Source organism: Colobus angolensis, unplaced genomic scaffold (assembly GCF_000951035.1).
Source record: "Colobus angolensis palliatus isolate OR3802 unplaced genomic scaffold, Cang.pa_1.0 Scaffold205, whole genome shotgun sequence".
Lineage (NCBI taxonomy): Eukaryota > Metazoa > Chordata > Mammalia > Primates > Cercopithecidae > Colobus > Colobus angolensis.
Genome location: NW_012115211.1, coordinates 1,679,518 through 1,705,534, shown reverse-complemented (window position 1 = coordinate 1,705,534; position 26,017 = coordinate 1,679,518). Strand labels below are relative to the sequence as shown.

Here is a 26,017-nt window from a genome sequence, read left to right as displayed (position 1 = left end):
AGCCAGGATGGTCTCGATCTCCTGACCTCGTGATCCACCCGTCTCGGCCTCCCAAAGTGCTGGGATTACAGGCTTGAGCCACCGCGCCTGGCCCTGTTTCTTCTTTTTTTTAAGAATGGAAGTCTTGTTCTGTTGCCCAGTCTGGAGTGCAGGGGCACAGTCATGGCTCACTACAGCCTCAAACTCCTGGGCTCAAGCAGTCCTTCTGCCACAGCCTCCTGAGTAGCTGGGACTATAGGTGTGCACCATCATGCCTTGCTAATTGTTGGGTTTTTTTTGTTGTTGTTGTTTAATTTTTGTTTGTTTTTTGCAGAGATGAGGTCTCTCTGTGTTGCTCAGGCTGGTTTCAAACATCTGACCTCAAGAGATCCTCCCTCCTTAGCTTCCCAAATTGCTGGAATTATAGGCATGAGCCACCACACCTGGAGATTGTCTTTGTTTCATATAGATTGTACTTGCAAGTAAGTTGAACCAAACCACAATTTAAAGAATGCTGTCCCAACAATACCAGAGAGAATTTTATACTTAGTAAGTTCTGCTGCATGCCACTCTACTGGCTGAAATAGTTTGCAAAGTGTTTTTACTCTTACTGCACTCATCTGATCCTTATAATAGCCTGTGATGATAGGTATTCTGATTTTACAGAAAAGGAAGTTGAGACTGACTTATTCAAGGCTTTGAACCTTCTAAGTTGGGGATCAGGCTTACTGTGTAAAAAATGAAGATGTTAAGCTCTTGAGACATTTTGTGCTAAATATCAGTGAAGTATTTTAGAGAAAGCAAATTCTCCAACAGTAAGTGAAAATTACCATTTCTAACAGACTATTGCTAAAATATTTTTGGTTTCTTGTGTTGGATAGTATGCTTATTTATAAGCCTGAATAAGATTATGCTCCTTATGTTGCTTCTCAAATAAAAATAAAGATTTATAATTTTTAAAAAGTAGATCTGAGAAGAATCTTATGCATTCTACCAGAAGAAAATGTGATGGAATTTGTTTTTGTATCTTGGCCTAAAGGAAAGTCTGTCCAAATATAATAAAAAATGCAAAAGCCATAAAAGTTTGGTTAATATAACTACATAAAAATAACCACTATAAACAAAGTCAACACAAGAGATAAACCGGGAAAAGTATTGCTAGTCATGTAACATAAAGCTGATTTTTCTTAACAAATCAAGAAGAAAATGTTAGTGTAAGTAGGAGTAAGGAAATGCATATACATATCATATCAAAAGAAATGCAGATTACTCTTAACCATATAGAAATACTCAATTTCACTCATAAAATATAAGCATATAAAATGCAAAATTTCATCTGTTAGATTAGCAAAGCTAAAAGGTTTCCGCACTCATGGTGTTGGAAAAGATGTGAGTAGATCGGCTTCTTGGGAGGCTTAAGGCAGGAGGATCTCTTGAAGCCAGGAGTTTGAGGCCATAGGTGACTATGATTGTGCCTGTGAATAGCCACTGCACTCCCTCCTGGGCAACACTGCGAGGCCTCATCTCTAAAAAAGTGAAAAGGAGGTGTGAGGAAATGGCACTCCCATGCGTTGCTGGTGGGACTGTAAATTGATATAGGCTTCATGACAGAGGGGCAATTTGGTGTTACCTCTCAAAAAGCACATATCCTTTGACCCAGGGATTCTGATTCTAGCAGTTTATCCTATGGATACACCTGCACTCATGTAAAATGATATACATGCAAGATATTCATTACAGCATTCTTTTAGTAGTCTCTGGAGATTTAAACTCACCTTGTTATCTGTATTTAGAACTTTTTATTCTTAATATAATTTTATCTTCTCTCTTTTTTTCTTAATCAGTTTTACTAGAGACTGGTTTGTTGGTTATTTCAAGGTACCATGTAAAAAATTGAATTCTGTTGCAATCAACAGAAATCTACTCTGGCAAATTGAATCAGAAAAGGAACTTATTGAAAAAGAATATTAGGTAGCCCAAAATTACCACCTTGGTAGCTAGAAAACTAGGCTGGGAAAATGGCATCCAGAATCAAAGAGTAATACAAATTCTTTGAAATTTTTTGAAGCATCTTTATGACCTAATGTATCATCAGTATTTTAAATTGTTTGCCTTAAGAGGTATATATTCTATTCATTGGGGGTTTAATATATACATAAACATATACACACATGCACATACATATACATATACACACATGACCACATGAATTTTATTGTTCAATTTTTCTGTATATACCTTTTGGTCTGCCTGATCATTTTGTTTTGTTTTGTTTTGTTTTGTTTTGTTTTTTTGAAATGGAGTCTCACTGTGTCACCCAGGCTGGAGTACAGTGGCATGATCTCGACTCACTGCAACTTCCGCCTCCTGGGTTCAAGTGATTGTCCTGCCTCAGCCTCCCGAGTAGCTGGGATTACAGGTGCCCACCACCACGCCCAGCTAATTTTTTTTGTATTTTTAGTAGAGCTGGGGTTTCACCATGTTGACCAGGCTGGTTTTGAACTCCTGGCCTCAAGTGATCTGCCTGCCTCGGCCTCCCAGAGTGCTTGGATTACAGGTATGTGATTGGCCTGATCTATCTGTTTTTAATTGCAGTGTGTTAAAAAATTTCTTAAATTAATTTTTGATTAATTTCTCTATATAGTCATTAATTTTTACTGTGGTGTAGGTTCATACAGGTTTTATCATTGTTACATCTTCTTGATGGGTTGCTCTTGTTTTAAAAAAGATAGTAAGGAAGATTTTATTCAGGAAGGGCCACTACAATGGGGTTTGTAAAAGGGGAGAGAGTCAGCTCAGCTCTAGATGGGTTACCTTTTTAATCATTTTGTATTTCCTTCTTGATTCCTATTAAAGCTTTTCTCCCTGCTTCGCCATGCACTAGCTCTGTAATCTTGGGCTAAGTCATTTAATCCCTCAGTTTTCTTATTGTAAAATGGGCATAATACCTACCTTATCAAGTTTCTGTGAAAATTCACTGAGAAAAAAATGTGTATTTACATTAATATACATGTAGTAGGTTTTCAGTAAATGGATGTAAACTACTCACTTGCCTTAAGGCTTTCCATCCCTTTATTTTTATTTTTTAAAGCATCTAATTTTAACACTATTTGCCTATAATTCTGAATGTGCTTAAGGGACTAAAATAATCATCAGGACTTTTTTATTTTTGAGACAGGGTCTTGTTCTGTTGCCCAGGCTGGAGTGCGGTGGCATGATCTCAGCTCACTGCAGCCTCAACCTCCTGGCCTCAAGTCATTCTCCCACCTCAGCCTCCCAAGTAGCTGGGACTACAGGCACATGCTACAACACCTGGCTCCTTTTTTATTTTTTGTAGAGATAGGGTCTTACTATGTTGCCCAGGACTTCTTTTTCAAGTGGGTGAAAGTGATGGAATGTTTGCCTCCCGAAGCTAGGGTCTAATAATTCTGTAGTGGTTGGAAAAGGTTTATGTTACTGTTTTCTGTATTTGCTTTAGGTCCAATGTTTCTATCTAAATATCTTCTGCATTACTCAGTATACTAGAGTCTTTCTAAAATAGTTGATTCCTGTGTGAGGGAAATGCAGGGAAAAAAATAAGATACTTGAGACAACTGAAAAAGGACAAAAGGCAACTTTCTGGGGAGACTACTTTTCTATAATGAATATTTATCAACCTCAGTGGGATGCAGAGTTATTAAGTCTTTAAAATTAATATATATTTAGACCACCAAATATACATTGAAGGTATAAAGAAGTGTCATGTACATTTAAGGAGACAGAAGTGTATACTTTCCTCCACCTTTTTGGTAGTATTTAAGACTTATCATTTATTCTGTTCTTAGCTTTGATTTTTATCATTTATTTATATAACTCACATGTATTGTGCCTCTTATGGGTCTGACATCTTGGATTTAAAAATACATAGAAAGAAGGGGAAAAGACAGAAGAATTTCAGTTGAGAAAACAGCATAAATAGTTTTAAAATACCGTATGGCATGTATATGTTGTGACAAGACAGTCAAGGGTTGAGCTGCACAGTGCTTTAGAAAGATAAAGTTGTGGTCCATCTCTGAAGAATCTTGAATGATGTTGAAAAGTTTTGACTTTATTCTATAGGCCAGTTAAAATCACTGAAGACTTTGAGGATAAAAACAAATCAAGTTATATACTGAAAATATACACAAGATTAGATGCATGTTTTTACAGGAAAATACTTTGGCAGTGTTGAGAAAGAAATGGAAAAATACAGTATTGTGAATAAAACTCCAGCTTATTTTAAATGCCACTCGGTAACATTGAACTCAAGAGCTTTAAATGTAGTTTTTCCTTGAGGTCTTTTAACATGTTACTTTATTAGTTAGACCCTTCTAGACAACCATATATATCCTGTACTTCTTTTCCCCCATAGGACTTAGTACAGCAGCCGTAGCATACACACACACACACACACACACACACACACATATACATATACATGCACACACTTGTTTGTTTGCTGTTTCCTTCCACAAGATTATGAGCTGCATGAGAGCAAGGACTTTATTGTGCAGTGCTGCTCCTCAGTGCTTAGAACGGTGCCTGATTTGTCACCTTTGATAAATATTTGTTAAGTGAAAGAATGCATATTCAAATTGAGATGACCACAGTTTCTAATGTGATTTATAGTATAGGGGCAGCAGTAGGACAAGATATTGGTTCCTTCCTAGAAAGTCCTGTTAAAAAGTATTTTCTTTTCCCTTTCTTTCAGACTTTATATTCAGAGCACCAATCAAATTAAGCAAGGCTGGGGAACTTCGTGAGGAATATGAAAGCTTGAGAAAGGTATAGTATTATCATGTCATTAATTTTCTTAAAGTAGATTGAAATAATGACATTGAAGAATGCTTAGTAGGAGTCTTGATTTACCAGGTTTTAAAAAATTTATAATGCAGAGCCTTTCTGCACACTGCCTTATACCAGCCTAGTTAGATTTGGAGCTATAATGGAAGTAGAGTAAACCTTAACCCAAGATTACCTTTTTAGTTGTCTTTTCAAAGATGAAGATGTAGTTCACAGAGTCTGTCACATGCCAGCTGCAGTAACTGGCCACCAGAGAGGTATTCTTGGTACTTTTAATAGGTGCCCTTGCTAATAATTGCTTGTATTATTTTTATCACGCAAGGTTCTTCTAATTACGTGTAGCTGGTGTTACCCGTTATTGCTCACTCTATTAAATACTCCAAAAGAACTGTCATGTAGGTCAGTAAGGGGATAGTGAAATAATTTCCTAGTTAGAAAACATTTGCCATTGGGAAAGCTTTTATCTGTGTCCATATCTCTTATTTATGATGTTTTCAAACTAATTGTCTGGGAATCACCTAGAGAATTAAGAAGTGAAAAAGGTTGGTAATAAGAAGTATGTTGCTAGATGTGTGTCATTCTTTCCCAGCCCTCTCCCTGCACCATCATTCCTCACTCAGCTTTATAGTTGATTAATCATTCTACATGTGAGCATCTAATATTTTGTAAATGTAAGTGATCCACTTAATCTGGATCAAGCATCATCATAAGATAGAGGTGAGACAATAATGCTATTGTCACAGGATGCTTGGGGTGTTGCTTTGCCAGCTGGAAACCTCTGTGGCTGGTGGTGCCTTTGCCCAAGTTTTACTTGGGCCTCCTGGGCTCGTTCTGCCCGCACTTTCTGCCAGGCTGTGCTCAGCTCGCACTACCAGCCTGGATCCCATGCCAGCCAAAGGCAAGCCAGGTGCAGAGGGGAGGGGTGCGTGAGCAAGCGAGCATGGGTTCCAGCTGCTGTGCACAGCCAGGCATACTGGCTGCGACTGGGCAGGGAGCTCCAGGTGCTGGCATGGGCACTGGCCCCTGTGAGGCTGTGGCTGGACCAGGCCTACTGCAAGCGGCTTCCACTGCTGGCACTGAGGAACGTGGTGGTGCCTGGAAGCTTGGAGGTGCCAGGAACCACAGAGCCCCAAAGAGGGTGTCATAGCCCTGGCTCGGGAGCACCTCGGTCTGGGCTCCCTGAAGGGCTGCAGCTCTTCTCTGTTTTCTCGTTGCCCGCAACATGGTGAATGAGCGACGTGTTTCAGCCATTTGTGTGACAGCTCTTTCTGTCCCGGTCCCAAGCTCTTGTCCCGCGTCCAGAAAGAATGAGGTACGTGGACAACTGGAGGGTGAGTACGGTGAAGAGAAGCTTTATTGAGTGATAGTACAGCTCTCAAGAGACTGAGGTGGGTAGCTCCTTTCCACAGGCAGGTCATCCGGACATCTACTCAGCACTCAGCTGAGAGGAGATCCGTAGTGGGTAGCTCCCCTACACAGGCAGGTCATCCCCATGTCTGCTGGAGTCTGGCTGAATCCAGGGCTTTTATGGGCTTCAGAGGGGAGGAAGTGCATACTGATTGATCCATCGGCAGGCTTGGAAAAAGCACTGTAAGTTCTCACTCCAGTCTGCAGAACTGGCAGCCCAACCGCCGGCTTCAGGTCATCCCCAACTTGAAGGTGGATCCGCCCCTTTCTGCCCAAGAGCCTGTCTACCTCCTGCCACCATCAACCTGCCCTGTACAGTACCCACAGTGCCCAGGCTGTGCCACAGGGCACTTGCAGGCCTGTGCCAACCTGTTCTCAGCACTCCCACAGCCTTCCTCCTGTCCTCTGGGGTGCCCAAAGTCCAGACGGGGCCGAGGTGGCAGGGCACTGGCATGTCAGCACCACCCCGAGTCTGCTCCCACCCAGCCAGGTAGTGACAGTGCCTGGGCTCAGTCACAGCTTTCCTTTGAAATTGGCATGGGTGCTGGGAGTGGGGAGAGGCCAGGCAGTGGGAGCAGGCACTTCCGAACCTGTAGGGGTAGGGGATGGGGTTAGGATCCCCCAAGAGTACAGGGATGCCTGCAGCCATGGCTGGGTGGCTGCAGCTACACCTGGCATGGCAGAGATCCCGCCCCTTCAACTCAGAAGTGGGCATGGCTCCTACTTGTTCCTGGCTCCCACTGACTCCTTCCGGCTCCGTGAAGCGTACAGTCCCAGCTGTGCCTTTCCCACTGCAGCTGGCATCTTCACAGTGCCCACTCCAGGCAGGCTGCTGCTGCCATCACTATTGTGGTGTTTTTCACTGAATGAAAAATCAATGTTTAAAAAGGTCATATTAAAGAGAAAAGATAATAGGAAACTGTGGCTAGTTACTGTATGTTCTTTGATCTTTGCTTGTAAATGAGGGTGTCAAATGTTGACTTGGATCTTCATGCTTCATTTGTATTGGCATTGTGAGGTTTTTGTCTCTTTTAAAACTACTTACAAAGTTTTTTTTCTGTTGAAAAAGAAATTATTTTCAGGGACCACATAAAAAGAACAGGTTCTTAAATAAAATTTCAGAATGTGCACATACAATATTTACTTCTAATATATCTTTTTAAACATTTTGAAAATGTGGAAATTTTGAAGCTCTCAGTTTGAAGGTAATGTTAAAGAAAACAAGGAGTAGGAGGTAGAAAAAGGAGGTAAAGCAAAAGACATAGTAAGAGTAGGGTTTTTTTTTTTTTTTTGAGAAGGAGTCTTGCTCTGTTGCCCAGGCTGGAGTACAGTGGCATGATCTTGGCTCACCACAACCTCCGCCTCCTAGGTTCAAGCGATTCTCCTGCCTCAGCCTCCCAAGTAGCTGGGACTACAGGCATGTGCCACCATGCCCAGCTAAATTTTGTATTTGTGAGTAGGGATGGGGTTTCCTTATCTTGGCCAGGCTGGTCTCGAACTCCTGACATCGTGATTCGCCTGCCTCCACCTCCCAAAGTGCTGGGATTACAGGTGTGAGCCACCATGCCTGGCAAGAGTAGGGGTTTTTATAAACTTTGGGAGAGAGAAGGAAACCTTGAGGAACTGTGATTTATGTTCCTGTTAGAGGAGAGGTATGGGATGGTGGTTTTAAAAGGGGCTGATGCCATAATGTTTTTGAGTGAAGCTAGGATAATCTCATCCTGTATAAACTGGATTGGATTTGAGAAACACTCATCTATATCATTTGGCTTAAATAAAATTTAGTTACTGGTCCCTCTCACCCACCCCGAGTACCCAAGTTATCCTACATCCATTGTACAACCTAGAAAATGGAAGTCTAAGCCATAACATTAAAAGGCACTAGTATGGCATATCCATACAGTGGCATACTATTCAGCAATAAAAAGGAGTGAACCACTGATACATGCTACCACATGGGTGAACCTCAAAAAGATGGTAAGTGAAAGAAGGCAGATATAAGAGATTATATATTGTTATTCCATTTATAGAAAATGGCCAGAATAGACAAATAGTAGTGACAGATAGGTTAGTGGTCCATTGGGATAGGGTGTGGGAACAGGGATTAACAGTAAATGGGAATGAAGGATTTTATTTAAGTGACATAATGATTTCTAAAACAGATCTCAGTAGATCTTCAAAAGTTTCTGCTGAGCAAAGGAAGATAAGTGGAAATTAATTCTACACAACTCATTATTACTAATTTGATGTGTGATATGCTACTAATATACTTTTCACTTAGTATACGCTATCACTTTAAGTGACAGTAAAAACCTTTATAAAGGCTGTAAAAAGTTAAGAATTTTTATTCCCCTAATTCTAGTTCTTCTAAAAGGTATTACTTTATTTAAAAATCCTAGATTCTATTACCTGTGGGAGATTTGGGAACAAACCAGGCTGGGGTAAGGGACTACTGTAGAACAGTACTGAACCAAGACCGAGGGGCCTACTGAGGACAGGGAGCTGTGTTCTTAACATCCTTTCTAGCCGGAGGCTTTTGAGTTAGTATGCTTACTGAGGTCACTATGAGCTTCTAAATTTTATTCTGTGAATAGCCATATATTTCTAAATATATTTAGATTTTTTTTCTTTCTGCATGTGTTGTAGTTAATTGTCATTTTTTAACATAAGAAAAATAACGCAAAAATAATCAGAGCAAAATGTGAAAGTCCCGTTTTACCTTTCTTCCCACTGTCCTTCCCAGAAGTACCTAGAATCAAGTTTAGTGTTCATCTTAGACCCCTTATATGCTTACCTGTGCATGCAGACACATACATATACTTTAGTCTTCTGTATAAATGAGATCATGATATATATTCATTGGTTAATGAAATATTGTGCCACTAGTATGTGCTGAGGCACTGGGGATATTACAAACTGCCCTAGCTACTAGGGAGGCTGGGAAGCATATGTTTTAGCTGGGAACATTAACTTCCTAAGTAAAATCAGGGTTCTCTTAGTAAGGAAGGAGAAAATGGATATTGGGTTGGCAACTAGCTGCCTCTGTCTCCTGGGACAACAATGGAAATAAGACTGGTTAGGACTCTTTGAGAGTAAGCACTATGTTGGGTTTAACTGGGGTTGTGATTTTGTCAGAAGTATGATGGAGAGATGCGGTAGATGGACGGGGAAGTGTGTACAAGGAAGTTGTTACAATTTTGGATGATGGATCTAGGTTAAGGGGAAAATTGAGTACATAAAGGATGTGATAGGCAGTGAAAGAGTTGTAGGGTCAATGGATTGGAAACTTTGATGGTGAAAATTGTAAAAGTAGGATCGCTAGCATATATAAATAAAGCTGGAAAGCTAGGAAGTGGTGGTCCCAATATAAAAGGCTTAAATGTGAGCCTTGGGAGATAGTTTAGTTATGGATATCACAGTTTAGGGTATGACTATGGAGTAGATAGCTGAAATAAGGTGGAGAAAAAGATGTATTTAAAGAGGAGGTGAAGGAACTGAGAGAGTATACCAATATTGAGACCTTCAGGAATGATCACTGGAGTAGCTGGAGAGAAGTTAAAATTTAAGTGCCAAGTTTTTCTGTGACTGAAGGAGAGTGACAGAGAGGGGTCATGAGTGTTACAGTCTAAGGCTAAATACTTCAAAGAAGCTAGGTTGTTCGTTCGTTTGTTTGTTTGAAGAGAGAGATTCTCTCTCTGTTACTTAGCCTGGAGCACAGTGGTGGGATCATAGCTCATTGCTGACTTGGATCCTGGGCTCTAAGTGATCCACTTGCATCAGCCTCCTGAGTAGCTGGAAGTATAGGAGCACACCACCATGCCTGGCTACTTGAAAAGTTTTTATATCTGTAGAGATGAGGGTCTTGCTGTGTTGTCCAGGCTGGTCTTGAACTGCTGGGCTCAAGCAGTCCTCCTGCCTCTGCCTCCCAAAGTGTCAGGATAACAGGTGTGAGCCACCACACTTGGCCAGACGGAAGAATTTTTGAGAAATAATACAATATATTTGGTGACTTGCTTTTTTCCACTGAACAGCATTTTTTTTTGTGGGGGGGGAGGGTGGTGTGTGTGTTTTTAATATAGGTACTTTTCTTTTTCTTTTCTTTCTTTGTTTTTTTTTTTTTTTTTTTTTTTTTTTTTTTTTTTTTTTTTTTTTTTTTTGAGACAGGGTTTCACTCTGTCACCCAGGCCGGAGTGCAGTGGTGTGATCTCAGCTCACTGCAACTTTTGTTTCCTGGGCTCAAGCGATCCTCCCATCTTAGCCTCCCAAGTAGCTGAGATTACAGGCACATGCCACCATGCCCATTGTGTTGCCCAGGCTGGACTTGAACTTCTGGGCTCAAGTGATCCTCCCTCCTGGGCCTCCTAAAGTGTTGGGATTACAGGCCCAGCCTGTTTCCCCCAGTTTTAAAGGAATGCTGTGCTGAGCACCCACTAACATATGTGGGCAAATACAATCCCTTCAATTAAATTCCTAGAAGTGAAAGTGGGAAATGGTAAGAGGCTGGGCACAGTGGCTCATGTCTGTAATCCCAACACTTTGGGAGACTGAGGCAGGAGGATCCCTTGAGCCCAGGAGTTTGAGATCAGCCTGAGCAATATAGTGGGACCCCATCTCTACAAAAAAATAAGTTAGTTGGACATGGTGGCACGTGCCTGTAGTCCTAGCTACTCGGGAGGCTGAGAGGCAGGAGGATTGCTTGAGCCCAGGAGGTCGAGGCTGAGGTGAGCTGTGATTGTATCACGGCACTCCATCCTGGGTGACAGAGTAAGACTCTGTCTTAAAAATAAATAAATAAATAAATAAATAAAGCAGACACGGTTTTGTTGGATAACAATTTGCCTTTTAAAAAGACTTTTTCAACTTACTCTCTTGGCAGCAGTATAGAGAGTCCATTTTCCTCAAATCCTTGCCAAACCTTTTTCATTGTTTTGATATTTTACTATCTGCTAGATTAAAATATCTTGTTGTTTTAATTTACATTTCCTTGATTACTACAGAGGAGTAGCATTTATGTTAATTGACCATTTGTATGTTTTCTGTGATTTCTTGTTTATAATATTTAAATCTGAAAACCAGTTCTATCTTTTGGGTATTTGTGATCTTGATTGCTAATGGCATGCTTTTTTGTTGTTTTTCCATTCTATTATATAGTTATTCTATTAAAAGAAGTTTTCTGACATTTTATGGTGTTTTTAAATGGAAGGAGAGTATTAACACATGCTCAGTCCTTCATCTGGATGTATTGCTTAATGGAAAGGATTTTGTAGTATTGGTTCTTGTTATATAAGGATGTGCAGTAAATGCATGTTGAAATGAAAAAATTTTAGGAAGAAATTACTTCAGTATTGATATCTTTTAATGTTTTCATTCTATGTAAGACTTAGCCATCTTTGTCTTTTGAAATAATTGATTTATCTCTAAAAATGTTATTTATTGGTTGAATTAAGCTTATTATTTACACCATTATTTCTTCTGCTTTGCTTGTTAGATGCTTAACTTCGACTTCATGGTTCAGTAATAGTTACTTTGTTTTGATTTGGGAAACACATGATCCAGGATGGTCTTGTTTGTCTTTGAACCACTGGACTCTGAAAAACTGAAGGTGGGGAAAAGATTGAAGGTGGGGGAAAAGCAGCCTTGCTTCTAGACTATTCGTTTTCCTGGTTTCTACAGTGGGAAAGGTGAACTGCTTTCATTATTCTGTGGAGCATATGAGTGGTTTAGGCTTCTTTGGATTGGTTTCCCGACCTATCCATTTTCTTTTTTTCTTCCTCCGTTCTGGTTCTCTTTTTAAAAAAGTAAATGGGGTCTTGCTATTTTGTCCAGGCTGGAAGGCCGTGGCTATTCACAAGTGTACCCTACAGACTCAAACTCCTGGCCTCAAGCAATCTTCCCACCTCAGCTGGCTGAGTAGGTGGGACTACAGGCACGTACCACCTTCCCTGGCCTTCTGGTTCATTTTCAAGGAGTATTTTCTCCCCATTGTTGGCTGAATTATTCAAGTAGTAAGCATGCAGTTTTCTAGTCCTTAGCCAGAGAACATACTAGTCAGATGTAGTCAGTGGGTTACTGAAGTAATTAGTAGCTCTGTAAGGCAGTCATTAACTTGTGAAGGGATATTTTAAATGTAAGTAAACTTTTTTAGGACCTAATTATCTTCAAAATTGCATTTTAAAATTTCCTTTTATTAACTTACTGCCTTGAACTGTAAAATATTAATATAAAGTACTTTATTAAAAAGAACATTGCACCTAAATCCATTTGGCTATGCAGTGTATCGTGAACTGTTGAGCTGGCCTTTTTCTTATTTTTATTTATTTGTTTAAAAAGTAGCTTTATTTATCTAGAAAGTTTAAAATATGTTGTTATACCACACAACAAGCAGATTATATTAAAAGCTTTTTCTTATTAGATTACAAATCTTTCAAGATAGATCTGTCTGTTTTAGTCTCTTTAACTCCACCGTATCTAATGTAATATCTTGCACATAGCTCTTCACCGACTACTTATCTAATTGAATTTCTAATCATCTAGTTTCACAGCCCCTTCTCTTATTAGAAATGACTTGTGTAAGGATGTATATATGGCTGGTTCATGATACAGCTATCTTATCTAATTGAATTTCTAATCATCTAGTTTCACAGCCCCTTCTCTTATTAGAAATGACTTGTGTAAGGATGTATATATGGCTGGTTCATGATACAGCTATCTTATCTAATTGAATTTCTAATCATCTAGTTTCACAGCCCCTTCTCTTATTAGAAATGACTTGTGTAAGGATGTATATATGGCTGGTTCATGATACAGCTAGATATATTTTATGATTTCTAGGGATTTGGCTGGGCACAGTGGCTCACATCTATAATCCCAGAACTTTGGGAGGCTGAGGTGGGAGGATCATTTGAACCCAGGAGTTCAAGACCAGCCTAGGCAATATAGTGAGACCTCATCTCTACAAAAACATTTTTAAAAAGTTAGCCGGGTGTGGTCGTGCATACTTGTGGTTTCAGCTACTCAGGAGGCTGAACTGGGGAGATTGCTTGAGCCTGGGTGGTTGAGGCTGCAGAGAGTCGTGTTTGCATCCCTGCCCTCCTGCCTTAGCAACAGAGCAAGTCCCTGTCTCAAAAAAAAAAAAAAAAAAAAAAAAAAGATTTCCAGTGGGGTTTTTTTTTGCTACATTATTGCTATTTTTTCTTCTTTCTTTTGAAATGTTATATAATGTTTGAAGAAATGCCCACTTTTAGCATGTGCTAGAATATCTCTTTCTAAAACCAGAAGATAAGTACGGAATCTCATATTACATCTTTAAGACGTACAGGTAACAGGTGTGGTATTAAGAAGAAGGAAAAATTCTGAATATAATGTTTGAATTTTAACTACATGAGGGAAGAACAGTTAATTTATAGGATGTTTAGGATCCAAGAACATTAGATATAGTTGTCTCCTTTTGCTATTTGTAACTACCCAGATGTGGAGAAACAGTTTTGTCAAATAATGTGCTTTTCAAAGAAAAGAACACACTTGGAGCATTCAAAACGCGATCAAATTCAATTAGAATAGCAGGTTATTCAGGTTATTTCTGCAGTGTGCTGTTTTTCCTTGTCTTACTGTTTAGGGTCAGGATCAGTAGTTATAAGGTTACTATATTAGTATAATTATTTTTATGGTTTAAGTATTAATAAAATCATTTAACTACTACTTGGAAGACAAATTAAGGAATTTTCCAGAAGCTGTTGCCACTGTTGTCTCTAGTATAAAATAAATATTTTGTTAAAATACGTAATGAATGAGACTTTTAATAAATTAGAATAGCTTTATTTTTTTCTGCTTATGAGCATAAGCAGAATTGTGCATTTCTGTTAATTGGGAAAAAAACATTCAGGTTATCAAAAAGTTTTAAAGCAGAAAGGGAAAATCGCCAGTAATCCTGCCACTTAATTAACATGTTTAAATGTTTATCAGAAATTTAAGCTTAAGACTTTGTAAAAAACAGATTTAAGATCACATTATGCATGCCACTTTTACTGCCCTTTTAAAATTTAGCATATCACATGAAGTTTTCCATATTATTATAGATTTTTGTCAACATTTTAATGGCTATATAGAATTGTAGAAAATATTGTAATATACCACATATATGCCAATATTTCCCCTAAATCCAAAACCATTCAAGAGTCAGAAATAACTTTTAAAAATATAATATGTAGAAAACATTCCATAAGATAAACTGATTTTTAAAATGCCCATCTCTAGCCAAATTTGTTTAAAAACTCACAAGTAATCTGCTTTCAGTGATGAGTGTTCCTCTAAAATTGCAAACTTGGTTATATTTTTCTAGATTCAAATCAGGGTTTAAGGTCTTATTTGTTGTTTACATTTGAGAGTAAACTTTTTGTTTATTGTAAACTTTTTAAAAAATGCAGGTGGTTCAACAAATCATAATACAGATGATGTAGATATTTTACCCTAAGCTGAGAAATAGTAGTGTGATTAAGAGCTGACTTCTTGAGTTAAAATCCTGGCTCTGCCACTTAATAGTATGTGAATCTGGGCAAGCTATTTGAGTTCTCCATGTCTTAGTTTTCTGGTCTGTAAGATAGACATCATAGTACCAAGCTTATAGGGTTATTGTAAAATAGTGCCTGGTCCACAGTAAACTGTATGTAAGTATTACTTATTAATATTTAGTATTTGGAATTCTCAAAAATCTAGCACAAAGTAATTCCTTCTGTTGCTACCATTTATTTGCTGCCTTTGGGTAAGAAGTAGAAAACTCAAAAAGTCATAGTTGGAGGCTGGCAAGTTACTGATATGAAACACAAATGAATTCTCAATTTTCTTGAACTTGGACAGTGAAGATGTGTTTTTGTTTTTACAATTGATGACTTAAGAGCTCTTTCTGCTTCCCGTAAGCAGCTGTCCCCCTTCTCATTCAGCCTTTTGGCTTGGCAGCTAAACATATGACTGATAATATATCTGCTGGTTCAATTTATATGTAAACTTGGATGCCTACAATTCATTTTATATGCCTATCTACAAAATGCATGTAATAATTTAAAACCTATATTGAAGTAATTTTAAATATCTTATTACATAAGGAGAAAATTGGTAAAATATTGTTTTGGCATAAATATTTAGATATGCTTAATTCTAAATCTAACATTTAATTTGAAAGTGGTCTAGAATTTAAAGTGAAGAGAACATAGTATCATAAATGTGATTTCTTTAAAATTAGGTAAGACTCATAAGAGCAAGTCAGATGCTTTGGTGCTATTTATGTGATTTATCAAGTAAAAGTTACAGCTTTTATGCATGTTACCTTGTACGTAAGAGATCATTTGCTGTGAGTTCAGGATGCTGTAAACGGGAGCTAAGAGTAGTCCTTTCACCCCAAATACATTGTTTTTGTGGATAGTATCAGCAGTAGTCACCAGTCAGACCCTATAGAAGCCGTAGCTGTTACTGCCAAGTGAGAGTACAGGAAACAGAGGATATAAAGCATCAGTTGTTCTAGATACCAAAGTAAATTGAAATGTTCTGACACCAGTTTGATTAACTAGTTTATGTTCTGAATCAGTGGTTCTGAAGCAGTGGTCTCCAACTTTTTTACCAGCTTGTATTATATTCCTTTCATGATCCCTATGAATTTAAAGTATTTTAATAGCTCTATTAAAAAGCTCTAGATATCAAAAAAAGTGTATTCAGCCTACTTATTAATATGGTGATACTTAAGCTAGGCACAGTGGTACATAATCCCAGCTACTTGGGAGGCTGAGGCGGGAGGATCACTGGAGCCTTGGCAACATAGTGAGACTCTGTCTCTAAAAAGCAAAGAGGGTGATATTTAATAGATAGAAACTTATGGACTATAAGTGTCTAATGTTAAAAATTAACTTAAAGATTCCCATTATTAGCTTGTGAAACCCCCCTTAGAATCTAGGGTCCCAGGTTGAGAACCATTGGCCCAGAGATAACCAGAACATGAGTAAAATGTTCATAACTCATAGTTTACTGTTTCATGTGCATCATTTTATTTTATAAGGAAAAACCTGTTACCCCTTATCAGGAGAAGGATTAATTAAACACCATGAGACTGTATGGTTCTACGGCACTCCCAAATTATTTCTTTAGTCTACTATTATTGGATGGTGGTCCATTTAACCAGTTGAGATAAGAAAATCAGAAAATTATGGATATATAAGCTCTAGTCTTTAAAGTACCATTGAACAGCACTCCCCCTATAAGCCTTATACCCATGGCACTGTCTGGTTGGTTACCTTTTAGGGTGGAATTGAGAATACAGTGGTTCCTCACAAAGCATGGAACAGTCACCACAATAGGTATGGTTTGTGTCAAAAAATATCTTTGTTGGAAGGACCGTTTATAAAAATCAGTTAGTCTAGGCTGGGCATGGTGGCTCACGCCTGTAATTTCAGCACTTTGGGAGGCTGAGGCAAGGGGATCACCTGAGGTCAGGAGTTCGAGACCAGACTGGCCAACATGGCAAAACCTCATCTCTAAAAATACAAAAATTAGCCAGGCGCGGTGGTGCACAGCTGTAATCCCAGCTACTCAGGAGGCTGAGGCACAAGACTGACTTGAACCTGAGAGGCAGAGGTTGCAGTGAGCTGAGATCGTGCCATTGTGCTCCAGTCCGGGCAACAGAGCGAGATTCTGTCTCAAAAAAAAAATCAATTAATCCAATCTTCAACAGCATTCTGCTTGTAAGCAACTTTGTCATTTTTGGTCAAGACTATAGTCTTAGCACTAAAAATTTGCCTAACACATAGAATCTGATGCACTGTAAATATTTGTGGAACTGAGCTTATTGAACATAGACCCTGTATCTGGAACTCAAGTAGGGGAGTGGAAATCAAGGATGCATAGGTTGCTGATTAAACGAAGCTCACGGTATCTGGGGGAAAAGGGATTTGAAAACAAGTAATTGAACACAAGTAATTTTTTTGGGGGGGTGGCGGGGACGGAGTCTTGCTCTGTCACCCAGGCTGGAGTGCAGTGGGGTGATCTTGGCTCACTGCAAGCTCTGCCTCCTGGGTTCACACTATTTTCCTGCCTCAGCCTCCGGAGTAGCTGGGACTACAGGTACCTGCCACCACGCCGGGCTAATTTTTTTTTTTTGTATTTTTAGTAGAGATGGGGTTTCACCGTGTTAGTCAGGATGATCTCAATCTCCTGACCTAATGATCTGCCTGCCTCAGTCTCCCAAAGTGTTGGGATACAGGTGTAAGCCACCATGCCCGACCAAACACAAGTAATTTATATTAGAAGTCTGTGATAGAGATATGAGGTATGTTCTGGGTGTTATGAAATATATTTTAAAATGCCTTATTTGAAATAGTGTGGCATGTATATATGTTTTAGCCTATGTTCCAAGGATGGCTAGTTAACATCTTAAGTACTAACAGGAAATATATACTCTGGAGTAGATACTTAGTATGTAAAAGATTATAATCAGAATTTTCACTTCATAGGCTCCTATAAGCCCATCAGTTATTTTAATCATCACCCAGTACCTGAGGTTTGTTAACAAACATAACAGATGTTATAAATGATCTCAGAATTTTTGATTTTTTTTTTTTTTTTTTTTGAGACAGAGTCTCGCTCTGTCTCCCAGGCTGGAGTGCAGTGGCCGGATCTCAACTCACTGCAATCTCCGCCTCCCGGGTTTACGCCATTCTCCTGCCTCAGCCTCCCGAGTAGCTGGGACTACAGGCGCCCGCCACCTTGCCCGGCTAGTTTTTTGTATTTTTTTTAGTAGAGACAGGGTTTCACCATGTTAGCCAGGATGGTCACGATCTCCTGACCTCGTGATCCGCTTGTCTCGGCCTCCCAAAGTGCTGGGATTACAGGCTTGAGCCACCGCGCCCGGCCCAGAATTTTTGATTTTTGTAATATTCAACAGACATAAAACTGGGAAGAATAATAAAAATGAACTTCCATATATCCATCACCTAGAATCAGTAGTTATATTAATAAACAATTATGAAGATAAATATTCATAATTTTTCATGAGGAAATGAGCATTATTCAAGATATGTGGATTGGTGGTAAATATTGTGCAGGCATTTCTGCCCTTGCATGAAGAGAATTTAAGAATACGGTGAGAGAATGAAACTGGACCCATATCATATACTATATACAGCAGGTCATTGTTCAACAATGATGTTATTTTGTTCAACATCATTTCATTATGACATTCATGAGAGAAAAAAAATCACTTCTCAGCCAGGGCCACTGTCTGCATGGAGTTTGCATTCTCCCCATATCTGTGTGGGTTTTTTCTGGATACTCTGGTTTCCTCCCACATCTGAAAGATGTGCACATTAGGTGAATTGGCATATCTACATTGTCCTAGTCTGAGTGAGTGGGTATGTGTGTGAGTGTGCCCTGTCATGGAATGGTGTCCAGTCAAGGGTTTGTTCTTATCTTATGCCCTGAGCTGCTGGGATAGGCTCTGGCCACCTGTAACCCTGAACTGGAATAAATAGGTTAGGAAACGAGTGAATAAATGAGTACAAATTTTTGTAAAATAACAATTTGTGAAGTATATGATAATCATACAAATGGAGAACAGTGAACTATGTAGTACGAAAGTGCTCAGTGAGCCTATCATATGTGTCATTATTTTTGCACTGCATAGTGGTAGTTTTTTTTTTGCAAACATGTATTCTTTGATTTAACGCATCACTGCTGCAACCACTATCACTCACTGATTCACCAAAATTGGGTAAATAATTATCTTGCTTGTTTTATTTTTCTTAAATGTATGTGTAGCTCTCATTTATCTCAGTGTTTAATATTAGAGGTAGTTGGGTCTTTATTTAGAAGTTTGGTTTTTTTTGTGAATCAAAATATGCTGTAGGAACTTAACTCTTTTATACCAGTTAGCCTATGGTAAAATTGTTTTTTTTGAGACAGAGTCTCGCTCTGTCGCCCAGGCTGGAGTGCAGTGGCCGGATCTCAGCTCACTGCAAGCTCCGTCTCCCGGGTTCACGCCATTCTCCTGCCTCAGCCTCCCGAGTAGCTGGGACTACAGGCGCCCGCCATCTCGCCCGGCTAGTTTTTTGTATTTTAGTAGAGACGGGGTTTCACTGTGTTAGCCAGGATGGTCTCGATCTCCTGACCTTGTGATCCGCCCGTCTCGGCCTCCCAAAGTGCTGGGATTACAGGCTTGAGCCACCGCGCCTGGCCAAAATTGTTTTATTATATGTCATTTGCTTGAAGTTTCAGTTTCTGAGAACCTGTTGACAATGTTAAGAAATGTGTATCTAACAATGGACTTGGATCCAGAATATATAAAGAACTCTTGCTAATCTAACTAGTAAGGTTTAAAAAAAGGACAAAAGATTTGAACAGACATTCCACAAAATAAGATACACTTTCATGCAGTAGTAGTAGGAGTATAAAATATAACCACCATTGGAAATCTTTTGGCTGTTGTTCTATAAATTTAAACATACACTTAACTGTGTGATGCAGCAATTCCACTTGTAGCTATTTAGCCAACCAAAATAAAAACACCTGTCCACAAAATGACATGAATGTCCACAGTAGATTTATTCATAATAGCCCAGAACTAAATAGCAACCCAAATGTCCAACACTTGTGGATAAGCAGATTGTGGTTTATTCATACAATGTGTTATATCTTATCCATAGAAAGAAGTGTCTTATTAGAGTAAACTCAGTAACATGGATGAATCAGTCTCAGAAGTATCATGCTGAGTGAATGAAACTTAACACAAAGAAATACATCCTGTATATTTTTATAATAGGCAAAACTAATATAGTAATCAGATAAGTGGTAGCCTGGGGCTAAGTGGTTTGGGAGATTGATTGCCAGTAGGTTCAAAAGGACTTTCTGGGGAGGGCAGAAATGTTCCGTATCTTGATTAGGGAAATGATTACATGGATAGATACATTTGACAAAACTCATTGAACTATACATTCCATGTGTGTCATATGTAGGTTATATCTTAACATAAAAAATGAATTCTATGTAGACTGAAAGGTCAAATAATAAGCTCATTAAAGATAACATGGGAGAATATTCTCATGATAGTGGGGTAAGCAACATTTATAAATGGGATAGGAAAAGCACCAACCATAAGATAAAAGAGTGATAAATTGAACTGCATTAGAACCTGATACTTCTTGTCTTCAGAAGAGTATAGTTGACCCTTGAATAACAGATATTTGAACTACGTGAGTTTATCTATATGCACATTTTGTTTTTCAACCCTACGGATTGAAAATTAGTATTCATGGGATGCAAAACCTGCAGATACAGAGGGCCGACTTTTTATTTAGGCAGGTTTTGCAGGGCCTACTCTGAGACTTAAGTATGTATGGATTTTGGTATATTTGGGGGTCGTGGAACCAGTCCCCCACATATTCCGAGTGACAGCTGTACTAAGATAGAAAGTCAAGCTTCTGTGTGAGCGGGAAAAAAAGTATACATGTATATATATACACACACGTACATATATAAGATATATGTATATATGTATTCATATATTTTTCCTGACAACTGCTTCATATCCAAAAAATATAAAGAAGTCTTACAAATTACTAGAGGAAAAAAACAAACATCTAAAAGAAAAAAGGGTAAAGATATCAATAGGCACTTCATAAAAGAGGATTTCCACATAATAAACATATAAAGCTATTGTAGCTGTTGTACATCTTTAGTCATTAGAGAAATACAAATTAAAATAATAATGCAGTGCCAGTATATACACATTGGAATGGCTAAAATTGACAAATAGTACTGAGTGTCAGCAAAGCTGGGAGCAACTGTCATTCTACACTGGGGAGGGAGGCATGTAATTTGTACAACCAGTTTGGAAAACTGTGGCTGCATACCTTATGACTCAGCAGTTTCTGTTCTAAGATACACTCCAGAGAACATTGTGTATACCTGCATACATATTCCATAATATTTTTAGTAGTCAATTTATAAATAGCCAAAAATAGAAACTACTTAAATATCCATCAACAATAGGATGGTTAAATTGTTTTATTGTCAAACAACGGAATACTATACAGCAAAACAAGAAATAATAAACTGCTTGTACCTACATGGATGAATATCACAAATAGAATGTTGAGTGAAGGCAGAAAGATTCAGTAAGCATGTAAGACTTCACTTACATAAAATTTAGAAATAGGTAAAATGATTTCTTTGGTGTTAGAAACCAGGATCATGGTTTCTACCATAGTTCACTCACTTTTGGGTGAGGGGTAAGCATAAGGGCTGTATTGGTAATAAACTGTTCCTTGATCTTGGTGGTGGTGAATGGATAATTTATCATTCCTTTATTTGTATACTTTTCTGTGTGTATATTATGCTTTGATTTTTAAAATTTTAGTTTTAGAAATTAATGAGGGAAAAGTAAAGATTCTTTTCAGGAAAAAAATTGCTTAGTAATCCTGATAGTGTGGCTGAGTATGAGATTAATGTACAGATGTCAATAACTTTTCTCTAGTAATTAGCATCTGAAAATGGAAGGAGTAAAAATGACCTCATTTACAGTAGTGGATGGCTTCATTCTATCTCCTTGTTTAGGGTCCTGCTGCTTTTTAGCTCTATGGCTTCTCTGTTGTCTCTATTGCAGTACCTACCATGGGGACTTACTCAGGTTGTACAAGCCAATCAATGTGGAGTATTTAACACTCCATGGGGCACACTTTGGTCAGTGGGATGTGGGAGCCAATAGATACATGCTTCCTTTTTTTTCACCTCAGACTGACAGTCTTGAGATACATTTCATATACCTGTAGCCAACTAATGGGCTAACTATTGCAGCACTTTATATTGGCTCTCTGTCTTTTTTGGTTATGCTGCTCTGTCCTTCTACACCCTGCAGAAGTATTAATGCATAAGCCTTCTCAGACTGCCCTGGTCCTCACAACAAAGAATTACAGAGCCCGGCATGTCAGTTGTGCTGAGGTTGACAAACCGATATCTGAAGCCAATGGTTTGCTTTAAAATCCAAACTCTTCAGTATTTAATGTCTATGATTTGAGAAATAACCATTGAGTCTTAATTTTTGTCTCTATAAAAATAGTAATGATAAATAAATAGAAACAGAGTCCTTAAGGATTAAATGAGGTAAGTTTGATAAACTTAATGCCTAGAACATAGAAGGGTTCAATAAACAACAGCAATTGATATTTTTTATTCACATTTAAAATGCTACTTTCTGGCCGGGCACGGTGGCTCATGCCTGTAATCCCATGCCTGTAATCCCAGCACTTTGGGAGGACGAGGCAGCTGTATCACGAGGTCAGAAGATTGAGACCATCCTGGCTAACACAGTGAAACCCCATCTCTACTAAAAATACAAAAAATTAGCCGGGCGTGGTGGTGGGCACCTGTAGTCCCAGCTACTCCGGAGGCTGAGGCAGGAGAATGGCATGAATGCGGGAGGCAGAGCTTGCAGTGAGCCGAGATCGTGCCACTGCACTCCAGCCTGGGCGACACAGCGAGACCCCATCTCAAAAAGGAAAAAAATGCTATTTTTTGACCCTCCCTTAGTCTTTTTCAGTATAAAAACTCGCTTCTAGAGACCAAGTTCTCAAATCCTTATAAATAACAACCAAAAGCAATGAAAACAAAGAAACAAAAACTTGTATAGAACTCCATATTGGAAAACACCAACATGATTCATTTGAATATTTAAATGGATACATGATTTTTTTCACTTTTGTAAATTTTTAGCTAATGGTCTGTTAGCAGTGGCTCAGCATTGCAATAAAAATGTTGTTTGCCAGCAACCCAAGTACGTTGTCAAAAACTTTGAGAGCAGCAGTAAAAATTATTAGGAAGCCGGGCATAGTGGTTGATGCCTGTAATAACAGCACTTTGGGAGGCAGGAGGATCATTTGAGCTCAGGAGTTTGAGACCAGCCTGGGCAACATAGTGAGACTCTATCTCTATTAAAAAATAAAATTAAGAAAAAAATAAATTATTTGGAGGCAGAAGGATACATTCTAAAACGCTAGAAAAGCCAGAGAACATAGTATGTTAACACCATTAAGCACCAAACAAAATAACACTAAGATATATAAAACAAGACATGTCATATTTAGTTTTCTTAAAATAGCAATATGTATATATATATTGGAGGGGCTATCCTGTGCATTTAGGATGTTTAGTAGCACACAGACTGCACTTCCCCAGTTGTGACAATCAAAATTGTCTCCAGACTTGCCAAATGTTCTGGCAAGTTGGGGAGGGAGGCAGAATAATTCTTGGTTGAGAACTGCTGAGATAGACCTTGATTTGCATTCCATCCCCATAGAATGATAAATATCATTCCCCATGCCTATGGCAGTGTGAATTTAAACACGTTACCTAACACTTAAACCAATGTAGACATAGTGCTTGACTAAGCACCTGACACACAGAGTTCAGTAAATGATAATTCCAGTGATGCTAAAACCTGTTCTCTTTTGAACCATTATGCTCCTCTGTCCTCTAAAAGTAAACCACCCCTGTAGTCAAGTTGTTGAATAAGGTCTTCTCATCTAAGATCTTCAAAAGACCTTAAATCTTTTAAGTGGGCAGTTAGTGTAGACTATAGTTTTGTTTTCTCCCCAGCTATGGATTTGCTTTCCTTCCCTCTGTGTTCCTGTTTGGATTGGGCAGAGATGGTAGTAAAATTTTTAAATTTTAATCTCCTCCTGGCACAGCACTGTGTTTGGTGTTCTTTGCATATTCATAACCTCATGAATTCGACTAATATCTTAAAGATTATTTCAGGCTTACAAAAATCAGACTTACAGAAATCAGAAAGATAAGACTAAGGCTTTGTTGTTGTGGGGTTTTTTCTGTTTTTGTTTGTTTGTTTTGTTTTGAACCCAGAGGCAGCAGTCTATCAAAAATATTTATTTGTTCTTTAGCTTAATTTTTTCATAAGAATAATTAAAAGTATTAGTAGCCTATAATTTATTTGATATACATCATTTTATTTAAATGTTATTAAAACTCTAGACAGGAAAAAGGAAAAAAAGTAGAAATGGAGTCTTGATGTACTATAGGTACACAGCAAGACTCTGTTAATAAATGCTATTATATTGTTATCTCATTTACTCCTGCAGGGTAAGTTGCACTATCCCTGTTTTGAAGACAAGTAAATGATGCTTCCTTTGCTCACGGTCACCAAAGTTTTCATTGCAAAGCCCATTCTGTTTTGATAATACTATGCCACCTCCCCAAAATAAAGAGCATATCTCTCTGCCATAAATTTGTACAGCCAGGTGCAGTGGCTCATGCCTGTAATCCAGCACTTAGGGAGGCCTAGGCAGGTGGATTGCTTGAGCCCCGGAGTTCAAGACCAGCCTGGGCAACATAGTGAGATCCCATCTCTACTATTATAAAATTAAAACAAAATTTCTTTGTAGACTATGTATCTTGACTTATCCTGTAACTGCAGGATAACAGCATTAAAATGTAGGACATTAGAACTGCATTAAGTCATTCTTTTGTTGCCAGGGAGGCCTCATCCAGCTTCTCTGGCTTTCTGTGGCCATCTCTGCTCTTCTCCTAGTCCAATGCAGTTACATCTGGCTTATGGGAATATGATTTCATATTGCTTAACAATGCAGAGCAGTTAAATCTTTAGCCCTGAAGAGTATGTTTGGCAAGAGCCAAGTAAAAGTAGATTTACTTAGAAATCAAGAGGGCTCTATATCTGATAAGAAAAATAGTCTCAAAACTGCCATGTGATCTGTTTGTTCTAATAAACTACAGAGTAAAATATGTTTTTAAGTTTAAAGTTGCCTAAAACTCTACTGTATTTGCATTATTTGTATTTTTAGCTGAGAGAAGAAAAGTTACAAGAGGAAAAACCCTCTGAAGATCAAATCCACAAGCTGTTACCAGAGGATACAGAAACAGGGAAAAGGAAAATGGATGAACAGAAAAAAAGAGATGAACCATTAGTACTGAAAACAAATCTGGAACGTGTAAGTAAATCACCTTTTTAATGGATACCTGCCTCAGAAATCAGTGGTTAGCCCAAGTGACCTGGACCTGAAAGACCTGTGTTGGTAAACTGTGAGACCAGTAACAGTCATTGTGTGCAGTTTAAAAGTAGTGAAGAACTTACATCCAGGCCAGTGCTTGAGAAAATAATTTTTGAATGGGATATTGAGACTTGTGGGAAGATGAAGGAACAGTGGGAAAAGCAGGTGAGTGAAAGGAAAAACCTAGTATAGTTTACTACTTGTGATAAGATTTATATGTATGTTGTTATTTTGACTTATGTGTTATTTGACATTTAAGATTTGTACATTGTCGTCTGTCCTCAACTAGATTTTCTTAAAGCCTGTATTTTACTTTCCTTTATTCGTTGTAATACCCTAAGCAGCACAGTGTAGATATAAGGTAGGTTTAGATACTTAGTCTATATTTAATTAGACTTCTAATTGGGCCAAATCCTGCCTGAGTTTGTTTCATTACTTATTTACCAAGTAAATTACTAGAAAAGGTTGCAAGTTGTGTATTTAACTTACATAAGGAAGCACTTTTGGAGGATCCACTAATTATACCCAAATGGATAATCACAATTGAGTTTTATTTCTTTAGTAAGTTATATTGGATTGGATGTATATTGCTTGTGTATGTACTTAGCACATCTTTAGACTCCTATCTTTTAAAATATTTTGTGATTCAGGCTTGTTAATATTTCAGGTTATCTTTCTGGGCAGCTAGAATCGATAAAGCTTTACCATGTATAATGACAGGCAAGATAGCCGAGTGGGGGCAAAAAAAAAAAATGTCT

The 26,017-nt window shown here is 38.3% G+C and overlaps 1 protein-coding gene across 1 annotated transcript in view; it reads left to right on the top strand.

The window, feature by feature from the left end:
* RNF169 (ring finger protein 169) overlaps positions 1 to 26,017 on the top strand; it is a 91,992-nt gene that overhangs the window by 31,441 nt on the left and 34,534 nt on the right. The window contains exons 3-4 of the mRNA XM_011942076.1: positions 4,709 to 4,782; positions 25,053 to 25,199. Of these exons, the coding sequence (XP_011797466.1) occupies positions 4,709 to 4,782; positions 25,053 to 25,199 (221 nt within the window). The remainder of the gene's footprint in view (positions 1 to 4,708; positions 4,783 to 25,052; positions 25,200 to 26,017) is intronic.